Source organism: Camponotus floridanus, unplaced genomic scaffold, assembly GCF_003227725.1.
Source record: "Camponotus floridanus strain SB8 unplaced genomic scaffold, Cflo_v7.5 scaffold36, whole genome shotgun sequence".
Taxonomy (NCBI): domain Eukaryota; kingdom Metazoa; phylum Arthropoda; class Insecta; order Hymenoptera; family Formicidae; genus Camponotus; species Camponotus floridanus.
In genome coordinates this window covers 389,808-413,827 of record NW_020229503.1, presented here as the reverse complement: position 1 = coordinate 413,827, position 24,020 = coordinate 389,808, and the positions used below count along the sequence as shown (strand labels likewise).

Below are 24,020 nucleotides of genomic sequence, written 5' to 3'. Positions count from 1 at the left end.
TCTTTATATTCTCAAGATTCAAAATGTGCAGTAAAGATTTTGTATTTATATCAACATAAATGTATATACAATAAATATGAATCAACAAATGCATCAAAGTGCATTTTTTAAATATAATAAGAGTATCTTATAAAAAATTACTATGTCGCAAATGGAATATAAATATTTTGTTTTAGTATTGTACAGTCATTTGTATAATACTTTTGTTAGCTTTGTAGTATTTCATAATAGGATTCATAACTCAATTAAATATTAAATATTAACATTAAATGTTAATTATCAATAATTGATTGAATTGTCAATTAAACTTCAAATATTTTTAACTGGGCTTGTTATAAGTGAAAAATTTGTGACTTGCAATATAATTCCAAGAATATATAATGCAGTTACAAATATCCTATTATGTTCTACATTTTATATAACAATACTGAGGCTCGATTAAAAGGTTTTAAAAGATAATTATCTTTTAAATAAATAAGAAATTTTTGATTGATTGTTTTACCGTTTTCCATATTTTCGTTTAATGATAATTAAACGAAAATAAATATTGTTGAATAGAAAAGAATCACTCTTAAAACAATGTACGATAGCCAATAATTTATCCGCATTGATAAAGTTATCCTCATTTCGTGAGGAATTTGCAGAGGAATCACTCCTAATGATATTCTGTAGTTGGAGTCACATTGATCATGTCGGTAGTACTAAAAAACAAAAATATATATATATGATAAATAGAAACAAAAACTTTTGCTATTGTTCTTGATAATAAAATAAAACGAACAATTATTAAAGCACAGAAGAAATTAAAATGTTTTTAAATGTAGCAATAAAAATAAATTAGAGAAATATATATTGTATAAATTGAAGTAAACATTTTTCTTCATGACATGCTACATGCTATTTATATATTTACTCATATCTCTCGACAGAAATAATTTACATCATAGTTTTATGCCATACAGATAAGCATTGTTTCTTTTATTACTTAATAATATATAATATAATCTTAATATATAAATTATATTCTTAATATAATGTAAAAAGCAAAAATATAATAAACATATCACAAAATCGCGCATTTCGATAAGTTTTTACTTTGCGCCTATTAATTTCACATATATCTTCTAAAAAAAAATAGCTTCTATAGATATACATTTTTACTTTCAGACAATATAAAATTGTTGTGATTAAACAATTGTTGAAATTAAAGTTGTTCTATTAAAGAAAAAAAATTACACATAGCAGCATTTTAAATATAAATATCTCATTCTTCTGATGTATGCAGAAAGATAGATGTACATCTTGACAAAGCATACAATACACATAAATATAACTAGTCGAGCGTGATTTTTATTTGTTATGATTAAAATAGAAATCTTTTAATATATACTCTCAGTATTGAAATAATAAATTATTATTAACGACAAGACACTCGATTAGTCATATTCCATTATGTTATACAAGGCAATATTTTACAAATCAATTACAGAAGGGTAGACATAACACAATATCACAAACACTTACAAGAACATATATGGTGCCCTAAGTATACTTTCTTGTAGTCGTCTTTACATTAGTTTGCTGTATAACATATATCAAATTAAATTATCAACTCATGTTGTAAAAAAAAATCTCGAAAATCTCTCTTTATAAATCTTTCTTATCGAAATATCTATTTCAATCTGACTTAAAAGATTGCTTGTTAATATTAACATTAGATAAAGATGAATATTAAAATACAAGATGATATATCGTTTAAGATTGATACACATTTATGCATTTTCACAGTTACACAAGAGTACATTTGTGAACATTAAAGATATTAACATATATTTTGCTTTTACATCATTTTATGTTCGAGTAATCGATAGTTCCTTCACCTTTGTGTTGAAAATGTTATTAGAGAGAATATTTTTTTTATATATTTATTGTTTATATAGACAAGAATGAAAAGCATTACATAGTATATAAATATGATTGTTACCTCTTGGAACATTTAATATGTATAATGAGCAATGCTATGCCCAGTAATAAACATAAACTTCCCACAACAATGTAAGCAATACCGAGGAAAGGATTCTTTCCTCCCAAAAGTGAAGTTGTACTTAAAATCATCTTCTTCTTTCCATGAAAGGCAGATACTGAAAATGCTGAAAAAATTTTTTCAAGCTAATATCAAGAAGAAAATATCATACAAAAGACATCAAGTTAAAATTCTTCAACTAATTATCGATCATATTTAAAAAAAAAATTTGTTTAAATTATACTTACAATATTTGACTTTAAGAATGTAATTTCCTGCAAGTAGACCATTAATGAATCCATTTTTAGTATGATCAACTCTACGGTAGAGTTTTCTAAAAGTTGGTAGTGCAGCAGTTCTCATCCATACAATTAAATCTTCATTTTGGAACCCATTATTGTTTTCATCCTTTGGATCCAATTCGTAAATATGTTTAGTCCAGTTCTTAGGCTTTCTAAAGTTCTCAAATGCTTTTTTCAAATCCCCTTCAGGATTTCTAAACTTGATATTTTTATCAGATGGCCAAGCTATACCAGTTTTTAATAATGGCACAGATTTATTATGCTTTGTAGAATACAGCGTGAGCTCATCACTAAAGAGTGAATTTGCGATGGCTCCACACGGAGCGATCGGAATTTTTGTGTCGTTTACTTCTTCATAGGCAAATGGTTCACAGTCACTCGAAACAATATTGCTCAATTGTCCCAACAATTGATTATCATCTCGAGATTTTACGTATCTACGGTGATTCTGATAAAAGTTTGTCAGGCCATAATACATGTAAACTTTTCCACCAAAATCTACAGGTAATGTGAAATTTATTTCACAGAAACAGGAGGTGTCATGATTTGCTGCAATTACATCTGCACACTTCATAGGCTGCCTATCGCTTCCAGTGATATTGGTGGCATTACAATTAGTGTAATCTATAGTCTGTTCCTTGACTTCGTCAGAAAAATAAAGCAGTCCTATACCAACTGGAATAAATGCAACTCCTATTACAAAAAACGTCGGTAGAACTGTTCCAGCTGTAAGTATTGGTTGCCAGGCTGGTAATCGTTGCTGTTTGAATGCGCTATCTGTATGCAATCAATTTAATTCATATATACATATATATATGCATGTATGTGTATGATATATAATACATAGATTTATAGTAAAATATATAGATTTTTGCATAAAATATATACAGGGTGTCCCAGACTTAACGAATCAGCCATTAATAACAGATTCCTGAGATCATTTGGAGACGAAAATTCTAAAATGTTGAGAAAGACTTCATAAAATATCCCTGAGCACGAGAAAACATAACACACCGATTGATAATCTTTAATCTTTTGTAGCGCCGAAACTACATCTTCCTCAACATTTTGGTATTAAGATTTTCGTTTCCAAATGATTTCAGGAATCTACCATTAACGGCTGATTCGTTAAGTCTGGGATACCCTGTCATATACATATTAAATATAAATTATATACATAAAAATTTAAAACAGTATAACTTGTAATATATATTGCTTAAACAATTCCAAAATTATATATAAAATTATATTGAATTTTATCAATGCAATATTATTAAAATCAATTAGATAAAATATTGGCGTATATATGTATAATAATACGATAAAAAATGTACGAAATTCGTGCGAAAGTTTAATCGATAATCAAGATTCCAGCTCTTGATAATCCTCGACGATCGATAAAATGCTTACCCGATGGTTTTTTCGATTTGGGCACCGCATTGACTTCGCTGATGGATGTCATAATTTATCGGGAACAATATTTAATTAATATTTAACAAGCTTCGATAACCTAGTATCACGTTCAACTGCCATCGATCGACCATTTGCAAAGTGAACGAAACGACATACGTCATACGTCATCGCCGACCTTAAGGACCATTTTCATGTATGAGGATCATGCGACGTGCAAATCCGCCTTTAGATCATCCCGTGACCAAATTCAACGCGTGTGCGCGAGAAGAGACCTCTGAGCATCTCCGAGCAACACGGTTTATTTATATACGTGACATTTCAGGTATGTGGTATCACGATTATTTACTTTAGAATTCGATTTATAAAGCTTTATATTTTTGTTTTGTCGATGATCACATGATCATCGCTTTCCAAGTAATGTATTAATCGATGCTGATAAATTTGCTCAGTGAAATTACCTCGAAAAACACAATCTGGTCTACCAATGAGATCGCATTTACAAAGTTGAAAAACTAATCTAATATATATATATATATATATATATATATATATATATATATATATATATATATATATATATATGTCAGTTGGTTTGACCTCGTATTTTTTTTTTATCCATGTATGTTGATTATTATGGCCGTTTTTCAGAAAGCGACACGGAGAACATTCAATATATTGGAAGAGCCAAAGTGACCCGGTGTATCTCGTAGGCGTTTTTTCAGAAATTTATATTTTCGATTCTTCACAATTTCATACTTGATTTGTACTTGATATCGAAAATGATAAAGCGAAGGTTACCACACAATTGGATTACCGTCAGTTCTAAGACCCATCCGGACAGAGTATACTATTTCAACGTGAGAACAAAACAATCTTCATGGACTGAGCCAGTGTTGGATAAAGCTGAAAAGGTATTTTATCTTTCTGTTATTTGCAACTCTGATATCAAATATGTGTATTAAGTTTCTGATTAATATATTGTATTTAATATGTTTTTATTTTAACATTTGTATATATCTAGATGTGTGAGATAAATGACAAAAGTTATAGAAAACGTCACGAAGAAAAAGATCAAACAATAATAACACCAGAACGCAATCCTGTGGATGATAGGACATTTTGTAAGCAACAATCGAGTATTAAAATTACAGAGACGCCACAAATGAAAGCAATTCGAGAAAAAATATTGAAAAAATTGACTGCCAAAGATAAATCTTCTCTTCCATCATCATCAAAAACTTTAACAAAATTGACAGAAAATAAAACAGTTTCTTCTTTAAAAAGAACTTCAAAATTGGTAAAGAATGATGAATCATTATCTCTGGATAAAAATGATAATGAAGTAACAACATTCACGCCACAAATGTCTGCTCTTTATGAAAAAATTCAACGGCGGAATTTAAATAAATCTAATCCAGACAAAAAATTAAGAATGAGTGCTAAAAGTAAACAGCAAGAGTTGAACATGACAAATCAGAAATCAATAAAGATGCAAGAGAATCGAGAAAAGGGTACCAAATATCAAGATGTGAATCATAATAATGAGCAATATCCAAATAATAAAAAGCAGAATGCACAAAAATCATACACCCAAAATATTTCAAGTAAGTAATACAATTATACATAATAATATACTTAATATTTTTATATATTACATATTATTTATTAATATAATATCTTAAAATTTCTTGTTTAGGAAAAAGAGAACTAAAATCCCCGTTTAAGAAAAATATCGCAAAAGAAAGGATGCACATATTAAGAAAAAGTTTGAGTTTGGATAAAGAAAAACTAAAAGAAATTGGACGTACTATGATCAAAGAAAAATTCCCACAAAAGCGCATTAAAAGTTCACCAAACTCTTACTGTAAGCAAATAATTTTGATCTTATTTATATTTTGAAATTTTTAATATTTTGAAATTTTTTTTTTCTTTCACAGATAATCGCAGCTTAGGATCTACAAATATTTATAAAAATGTTGAGACTCGACTTACGAGATTACATAACAAAATTTTAAAAGAGGCAGTGCATAAAAATAATCTTCCATTAAATGGTGATAAATCACAGATTCGACAAAATAACGAATTAGTAGTTGAAAATGTGACAAAAGAAAAACTAATAGAACAGGCTAAGCAAGAAGTTTTGTATGAAGAAATGGATTGGGAACCAATGAATGATGATGACATTGCACAGGAGGTATTATCAATATAATTGATCAATAAAACATTAATTAATTAATTTGTGAAAAAATCTAAAATAGAATTTATATAAACATAGATATATCTGGTTATTATAATTATGTGTATATGTACACCTATCTCAGATATTATGTTTTTCATCTATTTTTTTAAATTTATGTAAATTAGAAATCTATATTGTGTTTTATATATTTTATGTACCCAAATATTGAAGAGAATATAATATTTTACATATTTTAATATATTTGTTATGTAGGTCGAAGTTGTTAGAACACAATTAGGCAAAGAGAATCATGTAGACAAAACAAATTATATATCGGGAAATACTGTAGAACTAATACAGTGTAATAACACAGAGCCACAGGAGAGGAAGCCATTATATATTGTTGTGGATACAAATGTATTTTTGTCAAATCTTAAAATTATTGAAGAAGCAAGAGATGCAACATTTAAAAATTATCCACGTCCCTTCATTGTAATTCCATGGACTGTAATAAATGTAAGTATAAGATATTAATATAATGAATATATTCTATTTTTTCTTTTCTTTCTTTCTTTTTTTCTCTCTTTTCTCTCTCATCAAATTTGATGTTACCTTTTCCAATTTTATAACAGGAGCTAGATTATATAAAGAGTAATAGATCTACGCATGAGTTATCTGTAAAAGCTAGGAAAGCTATCTCTTTTATTCATGAACAATTTTCTTCTAAACATCCACGTATCATAGGCCAAACACGAGAACAGGCACTAAAAAATAAAGAAGAGTTTTCCCTTAATTGCCCAGATGATGAGATCCTGCAATGTTGCTTACAAATTTTTCATTTACAAAAAGATGTGGTAAGATGTGATTTTATTGTGTCATATGATGTACAAGTATATACTATATTAAAGAATTTAATATATTTCTTTTCATTCTTATTTTTTACAAACAGGTTTTGTTGTCATATGACAAAAATCTCTGTAATAAAGCGATGATATATAATATATTGGCATTGGGACGTAATGATCCGCTTGAAAAAATAGATTATTACAATATGAATGATAAAACAGTTAATTATTTAAATGATAGTCCCATTGAAAAGTCTGTCTTTAATGAAGAATTGCATTTAACAGATGATGTTTTTGAAGATATAAAAGCTACTATGAAAGACTTTCTATCAACAGTATGTATTATGTATTGGATTTTCAATTGACAAGCTTTCACGAATCAGTTAACAAATGTATTTTCTTTTTATAGATTATCACTAAACAAATGTCGGAAATTTATGGAGAAGCAGAGTGGAAGTTTTATATCATTATAAAACCACCTTGGACTACAGTAACTGCATTAAAGTGTGCTATAAAGCATTGGATTGCCGCAATAAATGAATCATTTCATAGGCGTGCTGAACACATTTTGAAGGAATTACTTCTAGCTTTTGAACATTCACCAGGTATATAACATATAATAAAAAATATATTACATTAATATAATGTAAGCTTAATCTTAAGCTTATTATTTCTAGTTGGTGGCAGGAAATTGGAAAATGTGGAATATATCTTGGAAAAGTGCAGCGATCTAATGCAAGCAGTTAATACAGATAAACACCATGAACTTATGAAACAAACATTTGATGCGATTATGGTAATATTTGTATGAATACACTTTATAATTATAATATAAAGAATAATTAAACTTTGAAAACTGATATTTTTAGGAACTCAAGAAGAAATGTCGCGGCTACATCATTGATATACAGCAGAAAAAATTACATGATATGATAGGCATGCAAGAAGATATTCAAGAGCAAAAAATGAGAGCAGAAAAAGTATTCCAATGTTTCCACCATATCTACAATTACGCACGTGACTTGTGGTAAGACTTTGTTTTATAGAACATGTTATGATTTTTGCAAAAAGTGTTTTTAATATCATACCTAATATGATATTTTATTATTTGTTTCTTGTTATTCTTCATGACAGTGGTACAGCATGTAGCAATGCAGGAATAGTGCATTCTTTTAACTTTGAACTTGTAAATTCATTGCTACCTGCAGCTATAGAATCTTTGCGACCAGAGCTCTCAAGAAAGGTAGTTGACTTGACGCAGAGTCTTAATAAGTAAGTCTCTTAATAATCGGTATTGGATACTGATGGGATATATTTTGTCAGATATTTTTTATTATGTATTATTCATATATTTATAATTCTTTTTTGAAATTAGGTTACTGTTGCAAGCCGAAAATTCCAATATAAAATATCAAACATTACTTAATTTGCAACAAAACTTAAACACATTTTTGCCTGACATAGAGAAAACATCAGAGTTTGATGTGACACCTTTAGATGTATATTGCTGTATAAAATTAAAAGAAGAGCCATTGAAAACTGGGTTAAAGCAACTTCAAGATTTAACCACACATTTTTGCGCATTAGCGGTTCATACATAAATATATAGGTACATGTTATATATATATATATATACATATATATTTTATGGCAATTCTCTTTAATTTATTTTTAAGTGACAGCATACAAATACGAAAATATGTATATATACATCTATTTAATAAATAATATATTTATTTTTACTAAATGATATAATGACAATTCAGCATTGTCATTGAAAGATGATTTTTTAGAAGGGTAACCGATATATATTAATGACGTCATGAAAGATGTTGTATGGTTTTTGAGTGAGAGCATTGTGCGACAATCTTTGGTTAAGATCTACTGAATTACGCACATGAAAAATATCATTCCAGAAGAGAAAATAAAAAATTGCGAATAATCTCGTAAAAATCGACGTATTGAATATAAATTTCATAATTCTACTCTTTTTGGAGGAAAATTATTGTACAAAAAAGTCTCCTCAAAAGTTACCATTTTATGCAAGCAATCTTTCATCGGTTCGATCATTTCATGTACAAAATAATATGTAAAAAAAATTATTTGTTATCGCTTCTAAATTGTAAAAGTGTCATTTTTTTTGTTTACTGAAAAAAAAGAATGAAAAATTATAGATAATAAAAAATTAATACAATATAATGTGACAAACAATTTTTAAACAAAAATACAATACACTTAATTTCTATAGAGGTTCGCGAATCCTTCAGCAGGTGGTTGAAGCCAATTCTCCTTCGAATAGGACGCGTGTTTCGTCTCGATCACGTGAAGTGTATAAGCGTGTCTCGATGTTTCGCTCTTGTTGGGATAAGAAAAGTGCACTACTTGGCCGTGAATAAGAATGCAAGTTCCTTTGCGTACAGGTACAGGCCTGAAATTACTTAATGGATAGCAAGGCGCCGCTCTATCGTATATTAATAATTCTTGAGAATTTGCATCCTTGTTTCTTATGTAACGCCTGTGCACTCCGCTCTGATGTGAACCCGGGGCAATCCATAGACATCCGTTTTCTTGCGTAGCGTCTTCCAATGCGATCCAGAAACCCACGAGCGTCATTGGCTCCGTATATAAATACGATGCATCTTGATGCATTGTAACTGCAACAAAAAATTGTTATGAACTTAGACATCATAATTTCTTCATATGATATTTCCTCATATGATAAGCTATATAGCATATAATTATTCTAGCAAACATCGAATAACAGTTATACAGAGTGTCCCAAAAGTCCCGGACCGGTCGAATATTTCATAAACTATGCACTTTAGAAAGAAATGTTTCAGACAAAAGTTGTATGGCTTAAAGGGGGCTATCAGATAGTGGCAATGATTTGACATGGGAGAGTCATTTGAAAGTCACGTGAAGATCATCGTCAATTTCTTAAATGGAACTCCCTATTTTTTATTACATATTCGTGTAAGCTTATCTCGAGAGCTTTCCAAAACACTATAATAAAGTATTTCTTCATTGAGTACTTTTCGAATTGAGGCTCATTTCTTAATTTTACATAAACCGTAAAATATCTTGTAAAATATTCATTTTTCGATTATTCTTACCTTAATAATTTTATGTACAATAATGAGAGGAATCAATTAGTGTAAAGAAAAAACATAGTTGTTTTTAAGAAAAAAATATATAATTTGCAATTAACAATTACATATTTTTTTTTAAAACAACTATGTGTTTTCTTTACACCAATTGATTCCTCTCATTATTTTGTACATAAAAGTATTAGGGTAAGATAATCGAAAAATGAATATTTTACTAGATATTTTATGGTTTATGTAAAATTGAGAAATGATTTCAAGCCTCATAATTCGAAAAGTACTCAATGAAGAAATACTTTATTAGTGTTTTGGAAAGCTCTCGAGATAGGCTACACGAATATGTAATAAAAAATAGGGGGTTCCATTTAAGAAATTGACGGTGATCTTCACGTGACTTTCAAATGACTCTCCCATGTCAAATCATTGCCACTATCTGATGGCCCCCTTCAAGCCATACTATTTTTATCTGAAACATTTCTTTCTAAAGTGCATAGTTTATGAAATATTCGACCGGTCCGGGACTTTTGGGACACTCTGTATAACTGTTAGTTATAATTTTCCACTGTTATGTAACAGTTATATTGTTGAGTAGAAAAATTACAGTTATATAAATGTTATTTGATGTTTCCTGTATATATTAAATTATATGGATTATATATCGCATTTTTGCGCAATATTGCAATGTTATAATAATAATATTGCTGCAATATTCTGTGCTGTATGAGTAGAAAGAGAGAGAGCAAGTAATTAATTTATCTACCTTCCGCGCCTATTCTGGGATTCTTGTAAATGTACATCGATTGACACACTGCTGGCTCTTGATATTCTAACTGAAAAGCGACTTCTTTAACTCTTTCATCGAAGGAATATTTTTTAAAGGTAGGATGTAACCAATGAAGTGCATGACCCACCTGAAAAGTACAAGGTAATTGCTTCAAAATTACGAAAATTGATTCAGTTAGATATTTTCCTTCAAGGAATAGTTTACTTTGTTTAACGACACTCTTGGATGAACCTTCAATTTTCCGTCTTTCTCCAGAGCTTCAGACTCGAAGAAGACACTTATTTTGTTGGCGCTATCCAAAAAATATTTCTCCTTATTCTAAAACAAGACAATCATTATTTTTGTTAATGTTATGCAGAATTTTGAGTTTCATCTATAAAGAGCTTCGCCAAAGGACATACATAATATTTTATGTAATTAATTTGTATAATTAATTTTACATAATTTATATAATTAATTTTCTATAAATTATATTCGCTATATATTTATTAAAAATTAATTAATAAAGTGTAGAATTAATTGCGCGGTCGTAGAAAAAAATAACATTATTCATTTTCCATCGATTTTAATCCATGTATCGCACGATTAATATCAATAATAATACTTTATTAATTTCATAATTATCTAATCTGATTAAACACCTGCGGTAATTCTGTCGCACTAAATATCTGCCGTTCCGATTCAGATGGCAACTTGTTCGTAAATTCTTCTCCGCACGATTTTAATTCCTCGATCTCCTCCGGACGAAAGAAGTCCTCCAAAATGACGTAACCATTTTTCTGAAACTGTTAATTATAATCAATATAAATTACTTTGGAATTTTTAAATTACGCACAATGTGAATAAGTTTGTGTTGCAATTTGAAATTACTTGTTTTTCTTTTATATAATTGTATTAATATTCTCGTGTTATTTTGTTCCAAATTTATAATATTTAATTACATAATCGATTTTATAAGTAATTTACAAAAAACAAAAAATTATTTTTCCATTTTTTTAAATAAATATTATTTTTTACAAATAAGTATAAATTTATTATATGTATATTTTTTATAAATAGAAGAAAGATAAGAAGGAAAAGTGATTAAGAAAGCTTTCTTTAATTATATTATACAAATGTATTTTACAAATGAAACAATAGAGTTATGTTAAAAGGAAAATATGAAGAAATACATAACATATATGAAGAAATTTGAGGAAACATTTCTCAATTCGCATTTATTCTTGAAATAATTGATTAATACAATAATTGTACTAAGAGATTCGATATATTCGCGTTACATGATTATTATATAGTACAGTTTGAGGGAATGAGATGAGAATTATTTATTCGATCTATCAGAATAAAGTAAAGAGCGATTGAAGATACCACTTTCAGAGTTCAAAGTTCCAAGAAATTTCATTTCCGGTACGTTGATCAGCTGATTATTTGACGTTTGATTCGTCACAGTATCTAGATAATGTTTTGAGTGATATGCTATACAACTCTATATAAATAGATCGCGACCGAGATTAGGACACCTAAAAATAATCACGGGCCATTGCCTGCTTCAAAGGGCAAACGAATCTCTCGAGTATATGTTTCTGGAGTTTTTTCGTTTATATTTATTCCGCATCTCGTATTAATATGCTGACTATGCGCCAGATCAGAGAGAGAAATTACATACATATATCATATCAAGAAAGTGAATAAATTGCTTTATTAACGCTAATTAAGATAATCCATTGCAGTCGCGTTAATAAAATATCAGATGAATTCTAGATTAGTCCGCAACGTGGAAAATTAAGCCTAATTAGGGAAAGCTTTCTTGATGCCTTTAGCTTATTTGTGGAATATGTATCAACCAATTAAATATATTTAGGTAAAATTTCTTTTTTAATTATTCATATCTTAATTAGTTTATTTTTTTCATTGGGCGTCCGATTAAGACTTAACTTTTGAAAATTTGGTTTTCTTAATTATCTTAATATTCATTTTATCATTTGACATTTGACAAATTTTTCCTTAATAATAATTAATTAACTCTCACAATTAGCTGTCATGTGAATGCATTGCGTTTTTGTTAAGATATCTTTAATCTTAATAGATATGTAAAAATAAAATGTTTCGCGTAACAAAGAATGTTATATATTATATGTGAAATGTAGAGTTTTGAGTTCTTTTTCTGTCAGCATTTATTTATATTAAAAGTTTCTAACGTATGATATATTACGAAACAAACATTCCAAAGTAATAAAATGTCTCTAACCGAAAGCGAAATGTCAGTTGCATGACGTTTAATTTACGGAACAATTTGATATGCAACCTATCAGATTTTCTGCTACAAATATCTATCTCATCTTCTTCACAGAATTGCAAATCAATTTATAAACAAATGATTGTTTTTCTAGTGGTTAACAAAGTCACTGTCAAATGCTAAAAAATCTACGAAAATCTCTGCGTCAAAAAAGAAACTTTTGGTGTAAAATGTGGGTTTGACTGACGGGTTTTTGACAACATCTCGAAAGCTATGCTTCGCGAAATTTCATAGAAAGTCTTGTCATTTGATCGAAAGCTATGGTATATTTCTCGCTCAATGATTGGCGAACCTTTTGAACCTCGGCAGTAAAGATGCCACGCGAAGAACATTTGTCGATTGCGCTTCGCTGCTCCGAGTATCTACGAAAAGTTACTCTGTGCAATTTATGTTGGTGATACGAAACACATTATTGCATTCTCCACAACATCGCACGTTTCCGCGATAAAAGAGGGATATGGTACAATACAATGGCAATATAAAACATAATGATATCTGTAATCTTTTTCTCTTTCCTTACTTTGTATTACCCTCGTTTGAACTCTGGCCTTTCTTCATCTTCGAATCATAATTTATTTAAAAAGTAGTAATCACTTAAATAAAGAAATTACATTTTTAACATTTTAATTAAAGCCGTTATTGTTTTTTCTGATATAAGCCTTTTTTATGAGATATTCTTTTTTCCTCAGAAACAATGTCGTCAAGACGCAAGATGAAATAATGAATATTTCTAATTTTTTATTTTGTGGTGCAATTTTTAGTACTCAATATATTTGCAATTTTTCTGTATAACTTCTAATAAAAGATGAAATATTTTTAATATTCCATTTTAAATTATTAATCAAAATATTGAGCTGAAGAGAGAAAGATTGACAGAACTTGTAAAATTTGATTGAACATTTGATGATTTAATAAAGCTATAATTAATATTTCATGCAAATTTGTGTGATTAGAATTATTTTGCAATAAATCGACAAACTAAAATTAATCATTTTTCAAGATTTTTTTTCAATTTATTATTTATTTTCAATTTATTCTTTTTATCAATTTATTTTCAATTTTCAATTTATTTTCATAGTCTTTTACAAATCGTTTTTTTATGAAACTATTAATCATTTTTTAACAAAATATTTTGAATATAATTCACGAATGCGTAGATTATTAATTAATCAGATTATTAATTAACCTTTGGTTAATTTTTAATAAATATATGGAGACATGTCGCAAGCAAATCCGGTAGCCAAACTGGTGCATCAATGCAAAGTTCTACGAGCGAAGCGCATCCCGAAAATAGAGTAGCCGTCGACAGGTGGGTGGTTGGCTACGTCATCTCGTTCTCGCGTCGGCGTCGTTTTTTTGGAATTTCGTTCGTATATACGAATGACTCAAATCGCGTGCGAAAATCGCGCATGAATCGCGCGGATAGAAATAGAAACGTGAGCGAATTCCTGGATCCTCATTCTTCGTTCATCCTCGTTTCAAACCGCGGTTGCGAAGAATCAATGGACAAGGTCGCCTATTTCGCAAGTGTATTAATCCACGTGTATATGTTGAGTCTGAGGAATGAAAAGAAACATCTGCATTTTTAAAGCGTATCCTATTGTTTCCCTCTAATGTTGTTTCCCTCTAATCGATATAAAAGACGATAGACACGTACTTAATAATATTATTAAAGTATATGTATTATTATTTAATCTTGAAGAAAATTTTTAATTTATTTAAAATAATTATTGGAGAATATTCTTCGACTGATATTAAGAACAATATCCAATTAAATATTATAATTGGAATTTATTTAGAAAAAAGAATGAATTGATGTAGATTAATATACATCAGTGAGTAAGATATTTTACATGTAATGAATTATCATTGAATATGATAGTTCGATGAGTTTTCCTTTTTTCGCTTAAAATTAAAGTATTTCATGTTTATTTAAATCATTAATTATGTATTTATATTGTGTCTGTATTATATTTTTAAATTTCGGCGAAAATAAATAATTAAAGAACATACTATCATTATATATTTTTCAAGACCAATAAAGAAAAGTTTTTCTTTTATTTCTCATATATTATGTGATGAATGATGGAGTGTTTTTAATCGCGATATTTTTAGAGGAAGGAAAATTATTATGATTAGAAAGCAATTATTTCTGAATTTTTGCACCTACCTATGCTTTCCATTCATATTAAAAAGTAACAATTCAAATCATGCAGGTAAATCAACTATTTTATGTTATCTCAATATGCAGCCAAATGTTTAATTTTATCTCTATTTATGCATCATTATGTTAATTTTACTATTTTTAATAAATATTTTTAAATTTAATATTTTCCCTAAAACTTCAAGTCTTTAAAATTTTTTGAACACATTTATAAATTTCAACTTATGATTCTCTTCAATAATCTTTCCCTGGCACATTGAACATTTATTATTGCACTAAAGTCTTTCAGTTGGCACATAAAATTAATGTGTCAGAATGCCACTTGAAATTATCAGGCTGATATATTTTTGCGGGAAAAATTAAAAATATTCCATTTATTACGTAATATAAAAGAAATAAAAGAAAAATGTTTTCCAATCTTGAGAAAGATGTACAAGATAATGTCTTTTAATCATTTTCATCGAAATTTAAAAATAGTTTCTGAAATTTCAAAAATCGAAAAAAATACATTTTGTCATAATGATTGATGATGAAACAATATATAATCTAATATCTTGATCGCACTTTTCTTCAAAAGTTTCCTTTAATTCGAATTTAATATTTATGAATCTCGTTTTTAAAATATAATCAAATATAATCAAATTTCTTTAAATACAAAATTAATTAAATGTTGTTGAAATTGTTGATGTTTTTCCTTACGATATGCAGATAATAATTTGTGTGTATGCAGATAACAATTTGTGTGTAAGAATTGATAAATTATTAGTAGTACTCACATTATAATTACTAAACATTTCTTTTTACTTGTTCGTATATTTTCTCAAGTCTAACATGCAAAGTATTTTAAGTATGTATGACATTTTGTTCTTTAAAAAAATACTTATATCCGTATTAAAAAAATTATTGTAGTTTATCCTAGTTTTAAATAATAACAAGTATGTATTTTTTACTAAAAAAAATAATTTTATATTTGTTTGTATATTTTTATCTTAAAGTATTGTTTTATTTTTTGGATGCATGTATATGTATATTAAAAAAAAAGAAAAGTCACACGTACATATTGTAATGTTAAAATAAATAATTGTAACTACAATAGAAATTGATAAAATTCAAAAGCCAATAAATTAAAAAATTGATTCCAAAATATTTTCAACAATTATTCAAAAGCATCTATTAATTAATAAAATCTGATATTTTTCAATTTATAAAAACTGTTGAAATATTATATTTTATTGCTGAAAAAGAGTTGTAACGCTGTTAATTTATAAATTATACATATGCAATTATATTAATATTTAACACACGTGATACATTAAAATACATTAAAATACAACTGTGCATGTGGAAAAAAACTTGAGGTATAGAGAAATTTTATTTTATATTACTGACATGAATTGATGCTATGTTTCGATGGAATGATAGATTGTTCGGATAAGAGAATGCTGACCTCCGAACCGAAAGGTCCAGCTGATTATGCCAGTTGAATTTCCGCTGAAATGACGCTGTTAAACAACTATAACCTCGTTTCTCGATTTATTGACGCAAATGCGTATAAAGACTTGTTATATCGCCAAGCATTTTAATTATGTGATTCTCTACCAACATTACAAAATCAAAAAATTAGAGCCTACTTCTCGCTTGTCGGAAAATAAAAAATTTTGATAAATGTTAATTTTATCGAAATTTATTAATATTGAACTTTTATGTGAATTCTTAATCAATTGAATATTATTTGATGAAAGCAAATAAGTACATCAAGTTTTTATATCAAAGTAATGTATTATATGTACAATATGGTGGATATTCTTTATATATTTTAAGTATATATTTTAAAAATATATGTAACAGAATTAGAGAGAGATACTAGAAAATATTATATATAAGTTTTATGCAAATATTAATTCTTTTACTAGTAAAAAATGCAATATATTATAAAATATAAATATAAGTAAAATATATAATAAATCTAATTTTAATCTATAATAATAAAAATATTTATGTTACCGTATCGTAACAAACAACACAGTTATATATGTTTATTATTATCACTTTGTTATCATAATTATTATCATGATAAAAAAGATAAAGAAATATGTATATATATATATATATATATATATATATATATATATATAAACATAAGTTTTATTTTAAAAACATTCGAATTATACAAAGTCATACCTACATACACATTTCTTCATAAATATTATAATACAATAAGCAATATGTTTATAAAACAATCGAATTATATATTAAATTAGATATTAAATTAGATATTAAATTAATATCAAATTACATATTAAAAAGTTCAGTATTATCTGTCAATCGAATTTCTTGAAAAATGATGAATTTATTTTAAATATTTGTTCGTAAAACGCGTCATCGTCCACATGTCAGCATCGATGATAAACGGCGACTCGAGAACCTTTTCCATTGTACAAGATGCGACACAGGGAGAGACATAAGTCTCGTGAGGCTCACCTGCGCTCGGATGTCCATCGTGTTACGCATATCGAAACGCCGGCCTCACAATTCGATCACTCCTGAACCTGTTTGCTGAACACGAGCTCGAACACACGTCCGCGACCGAGTGCTCGCACCAAATGACTAGGTGAGCCTCGCGGATATACGAAGTCGATCCGACGACTTGGCTGTGCGAGGCGAGACGAGAATCGCTGGCGTCTCGTCTCTTTCCGGACTCTCGAGACAGAACCAATCAGGAACTTGATTTCCCAAATTTTATCTGATTTCATTTTAATTTAATGAATTTATCTGATGACTCAAATTTATCTCGTGTAATCAGTCGATCATTAAATCTCCCTAGATATTTAAAAGATGCTATTTAGCATGTTGCAAAAATTGCAATTTATATTGCAATCTTCTATGCAACTGTGCTACACTTGTATTAGGAAGTAAATTATTTGTCATTTTTGCTGATACTAATGAAATAATACAAATATAAATTAAATAATACAAATTAATTTTTCAAAGTACTTTAATTAATTTTAACAAGTACAAATTTTATGAAGAGATTGTAAAAGAAAAAAAATATATGATTAAATTTAACTCTTGTTTATAATTCGATTATTTTGCTTATTAATATTCTGTTATATAATTTTGCAAAATTTTTGTAATTCTTATTATAATTATCGAAAATTTTATTTGTGAAAATAGAATTATTTTATGTGGGAAAATAATAAAATAATAATTACAAAAATGTTTCATATCGTGCTAAACGTATTTTATTCAATATTTATAATAATAATTGTTATAATGCCATTATTAATTATAATTATTAATTAGTTATGGAAACACAGTAACATAAGATACAATAAATAAATGAATTAATACATCGATAAATTAAAATAAAATGATTCATAAATTTAAATCATCAAAATCTCTTCACCATTACTATTTAATAAATATACACATGAATAATTTACATTATATAAAATAATTTATATTATATTAATTTATATTATATAAATCTCTTTAAATATAATGTGAATATTTCAGTTATATATATCTTCACATCCAATTATAAGTAAACAATTGTGTATGCTACATATGATATATCAATTTAAATATAATAAGTATATAATAAGTATAAAAATTTAAATATAAAAAATTTTCATATCATGTGACTATTTATTTGATAAGAGTCTGAATATACAAAAGCTCGATTGTTTCAGCATGACGTCTTCGACACTCGGTACGATCAGTCGGATACTCGGCCATTCGTAACGAATGTTCAGGAAGTAAAGTTTTAAGAGTCGATTTTTATAGGTTGTCTCAAAATTAACGCACCATTAAAAATATATAGATTTCTTTAGAGATGGATGGACTAGATTAATATCATGAAAATTTGATTTTATCGTGAAAATGATAAATAAATCTGTCATTTATTATTTAATTCTTCATCTCTTGATTTACTTTTGATAAAATTTTAATTTAATTAATTATTTAATTCAGTTACACATTTAAAATCGTTCTCTTGGAAAGTATATCTTGGAAAGAATATTCTCAATTTAAATAAAAGATTAAACTCTTTGAAAAATATAAAAAATAATATTTGGCCAAATATTTCGCAAAATTAATTACATGTGAAAACAATATGTAATATTTTTCTAATGTCTCTAATCTCTTTTCTTTTTAGGTTTATTATAAATTATGTGAATTAAATAAAAGAGAGAGAAAAAAGAGATAAATTTATTGTCGTTTCTTGCAACATTTTTATAAAAGTTAAGCTCTAAAATTAATTTATATTGTAATTGAATAAAATGTCCAATTGGAAGGGCAATAGAGCACCATCATCTTTTTGGAGCAATCTTCTTTATCGTGCTCCACATGTTTACGATTTGTTTCATGCTCTACATATTTATAATTTATGTCACGTTAATAGCCGGTATTTCAAATGGATAACTTACGTATAATGCACGTCTTCTCTCATTTGGGCGATCCTGTAGAAGCCGGCGCCGAACTAACGGCGAATAATTCCGCTTGCGTGGGCTCGTATAATTTACGCGAGCAGACGACGCGAATTTATTAAAGTCGAATTTCTCTAAATACCGAAGAAAATTTTCTTTCCAGTAGAAAGCACTCCTAGATTTATTTTCCTCACGCGAGCGTGTCTAGCTTTGGTAAATAAATGTTCGTCCAAATTTATTCATTAGCCTTATCTAAAGATGCCTCTCTATTTTCATTCACATCATTTAATAATTATTTCAAAAAAATCTCATGAGTACAAAAATTTCGTGATACAAATATTATTAATATTGATTCTATATTAATTATTATTAATTGGTTATATTTTTTGTTTAAGAATGATAGAATAAAATGGCAGAACTGTCACTTTTCGATGTACAAAGTAAAGAATTTTCGAAAAATTTTTTGCTAATTTCTTAACAAGTCGATATTGAGCAATAAAGTGCTTTCTCGCTACTTTTTTTCTTATCGAGAAAAAAATCGACATACTTGGTCTGAGATTAACAAGTGTCGTGGATGGGAATGAAGCTCGATGGATATTCAGGAATACAGTGCAGTGCATGCCATTTGACCGTAAGCCAAGCCAGCTGTTGACTTAGTTTCTTTTTATATCATGCAGTTTAGCTACGGCATTATTGCGCTATTACTGTCGGGTGTTAGGCATTGTTGGGACAGTTTAACGGGGAGAGAGAGAGAGAGAGAGAGAGAGAGGAAGAGGTAAGTACGGCAAATGAGGCCGTTGTCCACTGGTCCGCTGTACGGTTTGTTCGTTGGATGAAAATCGGGATAACTTTGTACATACGTGCGTGTTTGCAGTATAACATCTTGGTTCCCTGCCAAGTATGTACTCTTTGTGCCTTAACACGACTCGAATTAATTGTAGCCGTTGTACGCGGCTTTCCGTCGTAAACATTTGCCGCCGAGCAACGCAGAGTAAGGTATTAATTATTCGCACCTTCAGATGTATTCGTGATTATACGCGATTCGGATTACAATAAATAAAAGAGGAGAGCGATTACATTTTTAAAACGTATTGCGATGAGATGATCGAGATGAAGACTATCAAATGTTACAGATTATTTAACATGTAAACAGAAATTCAATTATTCCATTTCAGCGGATATCTTAATAGATTTTTACATTTTATTCTTCAAAATTATATATATTTACATATATATTTTTATTACACGTGATCGTATGATCTTAAGGTTAACATAACATGATCTTTGTATATGCAATATATCACTTGATGTATTATCTGCTTAAATAAATAATAAACAGAAATAGTTAGTTTTGATTATTTATCCTCTTAAAGCGAGAGATATAAGAATCTATTTTGATGGGTGCATGTTCTATTTAAAGAAATTTCTGTTGTTTATGCGGAGATATGTAATATAATTAAATTAATATTATATATTAGATTTGAATGCGTTAAATTAAACGTGTCTTTTACATTTTTTTGACTTGTTAATTTAATAAGATAATTTTATTTTCACGCTTTTGCGTGCCCCTATGGGAAGATCACCATGCATACATTTATGCATTAAATTACGGTACGTACGCGATGATTAATTATGGGCACAGACATTTTTTCTTGAAGGCAATGACAATAGATGGAAAAATTCTATTCTTTAAAGAGGATAATTTTCTTCTATTATTTTCACATCTGTTATATTAAAATTTTAAAATTTCTGATATTTATCTAATTATTAGATTGTATATACATATATAGGTACATACAAAAACATTAAAAATAAATTTCCTATCTTTAAATGTTGTTAAACAATTAAAATAAATGAATTGAAATAATAATAAGAAAAAAATTGCAGCATAAAATTTTATATATACACAAAACTTTCATTCAATTTATTTAGATATGTATCAAATGTTTATTAGAACATATGACAGATCACTTCTCATGATGTGTCATGATGTGATTCAGAGAAATATATAATATATATAATAATATTTTATAATATTTAATATAATATTATATTTAATATAATATAATATTTAATATAATAATATTTTATAATATATATTATAATATACATTATATAATAATATATTTTATAATACTTATAATAATATTTTATATTAATATATATATATATATATATATATATATATAATATTTAATAACATATGACATACATGAAACTGTAAGCTCTGCATAAGATTGGAAAAGAGAAAAAAGGAATAAAAAATGGGATTATACATAAAAAAGAAAGGTATTAGCTACAGTTAAAGTTACTAAAGAAATCGTTGAAATTAAACGAAAAAAATTAAAGGAACTAAAATACAGAGAGCATATGTAATTTTATAAGTGTGATTTAGATAAATATATGGTTCTCTAGGTTAATCAATCTATTTTTAGTATTTCTTCCTGTTTGTCACTTCTCCTATATTGCCTATAAAAGCACTGATTTTTTCCTATATCGTAACTCTTCGTTAGATAATCTTATCCGCCTGAAACTTGTGTATGACACAATTTATCCGTATTTTTCCGAATAATTTATTTCAACATTATATCTTGAGATACTCTTGAATGACATGAGTGATATAATAAGAGATTATATACTTACTTAATTTTTGCATGATCTGTCACCAATGTTTGGTAATGTTAGGCATGTTTAAATAGAAGAAAGATCGAAAACTAGTGATTATTTTCTGATAAAGAGACGTGAAGTCAATAATAGAGTTATATTATCAGCGATAATAAGGAACATAGAATGTCTAACAAATAGGAGGACCTTCGAAAACTGTAGTAATTATTTTCTGATAAAGAACTGTGGAGCCAATGAGAGTTATATTATCAGCGATAATAAAGAACTAAAATTTTAATGAATCAAAATAATCCATCAACAACAAGTACATATATTATCTATGTAAGAAATAAAAATTGTTTTAGTACACTGAAAAAATTGTATTCTAAACTTAAGAATACGCCACTTATCTTTAGAATATGTACTAAAATAGGCGCCAAGAGGATCTCCTCTTGGCGCCTATTTTAGTACATATTCTAAAGATAAGTGGCATATTCGTAAGTTTAGAATACAATTTTTTCAGTGTAGGATTACTCATTCAAGTTAGATAAAAGAATTTAGTATAGTTAGCATGTTAATGAAATTCATAATTTTAAATGTGACTAAAGAATTAATGCTTCAAAAGTTTTAATTTACATCTAAAATAATTTTCTTCTAATATAATCTTAGATTTAATAATCTTCTTGTCAATTATTTATATACATTTCTTTAAAAAATCTCTATATTGAGCTCTTCTCTATTCGAGTTTCGTGTATTTCCTCCCAAAACACCAGTCAAGAAAAATATTATTTAATTCGTGTTATTACAACTTGAGTATCATTAGATAACAAATCTTAGGGGAGATATCGATCACTTTGGCATGACATGATTCAAAGGTACTTTTAGAGCTGATAAAATAATAATAATAATGAAAAGTCGTTATAATTAATAATAATAAAAGAGAAATAAAAATTATTAAATTCAATATATGAATATAATTTAAAAAATTATATTAACATTTATAAAAATTATATAAATTGAACTCTTTCATATATAAAAAGAAATTAGAGAAAAATGTGTTAGCAAACTGTGTTAACTTTTCTGCGTAAGAATTTTGCCAATTTTCTTCCTCCTCTGTCTCTACCGGTATTTATTATTTTTAATATATTTATATCAGTTTGAGATAAAAGTTTTATGAAGGAAAAGATTTAAACAAATTGAAATTTTTAAATAATTTAGCGATAATTAAATTTTTATCAAAATTTTATAAAACACTTATTTCGATTTAATTCTTCACTTAAAATTTGCTACCTTCATTTTATAATTTAAATAACAGAAATATTTTTAACAAAGAAATTTATATTTGTTCTCTGTATACTTTTAGTAATTATACATATATAATGCTTATATATAAAATATAAATTGAAGACTGAGAGTTATCGCATTCTGAGAATATCTTGCTTATTAAGGATTAATTAAAGACAAATATCGTTAAATTCCTCAAATTAATCACCAAAGTGCATAATCAGAATTGTGGCGATTCTCATATCGTCTTGTCAACAAGACCTTGCAAGAATGCAAGAGACAGCGGATTTTTTCGGATAATTAATTATCGGTAGATTACCAGGACCAAATTGTTAGATTACAGACCCGTGCGAATCTTCGTGTCGCGATGCGCGTATTCCGCGGGCTATGCATTTACATACAATACACGTGAGTTCGCGGGCTGAGCTCTTACATCAATGGCCGCACACCTGCATCCCAGGTGCACGTGCACCAGTGCGCGATCACGTGCAAGGCAAAAGCCGGGCCGGGGCTTGATTATCCGTTGCTCGCCCTGTTAAACCGTCGATGCGATCGCGAACGGAATCGCAGGCCTCCCGGTGCCTTGGCACCCTCG

The 24,020-nt window shown here is 27.8% G+C and overlaps 3 protein-coding genes across 4 annotated transcripts; 1 reads left to right on the top strand and 2 right to left on the bottom strand.

Moving 5' to 3' along the window:
- Positions 1 to 292: 292 nt before the first annotated feature.
- LOC105252849 (cell cycle control protein 50A) lies at positions 293 to 3,918 on the bottom strand. Of its 2 annotated transcripts, XM_011260462.3 has the most exons (5): positions 3,736 to 3,918; positions 2,272 to 3,102; positions 1,985 to 2,150; positions 1,525 to 1,581; positions 293 to 701 (listed from the first exon to the last, which is right to left on the bottom strand). In XM_011260462.3, the coding sequence occupies exons 1-4, from the start codon at positions 3,785 to 3,787 to the stop codon at positions 1,569 to 1,571; spliced, it is 1,062 nt and encodes a 353-aa protein (XP_011258764.1). In that variant the 5' UTR covers positions 3,788 to 3,918; the 3' UTR covers positions 293 to 701; positions 1,525 to 1,568. The 2 variants fall into 2 exon arrangements, with proteins under 2 accessions (XP_011258764.1, XP_011258762.1); XM_011260460.3 differs by lacking the exon at positions 1,525 to 1,581.
- Positions 3,919 to 4,007: 89 nt separating this feature from the next.
- On the top strand, positions 4,008 to 8,425 carry LOC105252850 (transcriptional protein SWT1). Its single transcript, XM_011260463.3, has 13 exons — positions 4,008 to 4,060; positions 4,387 to 4,649; positions 4,760 to 5,342; positions 5,435 to 5,602; positions 5,676 to 5,932; positions 6,191 to 6,433; positions 6,550 to 6,771; positions 6,867 to 7,097; positions 7,172 to 7,367; positions 7,440 to 7,558; positions 7,632 to 7,789; positions 7,897 to 8,034; positions 8,138 to 8,425. Exons 2-13 carry the CDS (start codon positions 4,518 to 4,520, stop codon positions 8,361 to 8,363), a joined length of 2,673 nt encoding a protein of 890 aa, XP_011258765.1. The 5' UTR covers positions 4,008 to 4,060; positions 4,387 to 4,517; the 3' UTR covers positions 8,364 to 8,425.
- Positions 8,426 to 8,944: 519 nt separating this feature from the next.
- LOC105252851 (phytanoyl-CoA dioxygenase domain-containing protein 1 homolog) lies at positions 8,945 to 17,765 on the bottom strand. Its single transcript, XM_011260464.3, has 5 exons — positions 17,592 to 17,765; positions 11,292 to 11,435; positions 10,855 to 10,968; positions 10,627 to 10,777; positions 8,945 to 9,416 (listed from the first exon to the last, which is right to left on the bottom strand). Exons 1-5 carry the CDS (start codon positions 17,619 to 17,621, stop codon positions 8,998 to 9,000), a joined length of 858 nt encoding a protein of 285 aa, XP_011258766.1. The 5' UTR covers positions 17,622 to 17,765; the 3' UTR covers positions 8,945 to 8,997.
- Between the last annotated feature and the right edge of the window lie 6,255 nt (positions 17,766 to 24,020).

Coding starts and splice junctions, on each gene's coding strand:
- LOC105252850 (XM_011260463.3), top strand. CDS start 4,518: ATGATAAAGCGAAGGTTACCACACAATTGGATTACCGTCAGTTCTAAG. Junction 5,933..6,190: donor ATGATGACATTGCACAGGAG/GTATTATCAATA, acceptor TTTGTTATGTAG/GTCGAAGTTGTTAGAACACA. Junction 7,098..7,171: donor TGAAAGACTTTCTATCAACA/GTATGTATTATG, acceptor TTCTTTTTATAG/ATTATCACTAAACAAATGTC.
- LOC105252851 (XM_011260464.3), bottom strand. CDS start 17,621: ATGCGTAACACGATGGACATCCGAGCGCAG. Junction 11,436..17,591: donor CGATGGACATCCGAGCGCAG/GTGAGCCTCACG, acceptor TATAATTAACAG/TTTCAGAAAAATGGTTACGT. Junction 10,969..11,291: donor GTGCGACAGAATTACCGCAG/GTGTTTAATCAG, acceptor GTCTTGTTTTAG/AATAAGGAGAAATATTTTTT.
- LOC105252849 (XM_011260460.3), bottom strand. CDS start 3,787: ATGACATCCATCAGCGAAGTCAATGCGGTGCCCAAATCGAAAAAACCA. Junction 3,103..3,735: donor CAAATCGAAAAAACCATCGG/GTAAGCATTTTA, acceptor GATTGCATACAG/ATAGCGCATTCAAACAGCAA. Junction 702..1,984: donor CATATTAAATGTTCCAAGAG/GTAACAATCATA, acceptor TTTGTTTTTTAG/TACTACCGACATGATCAATG.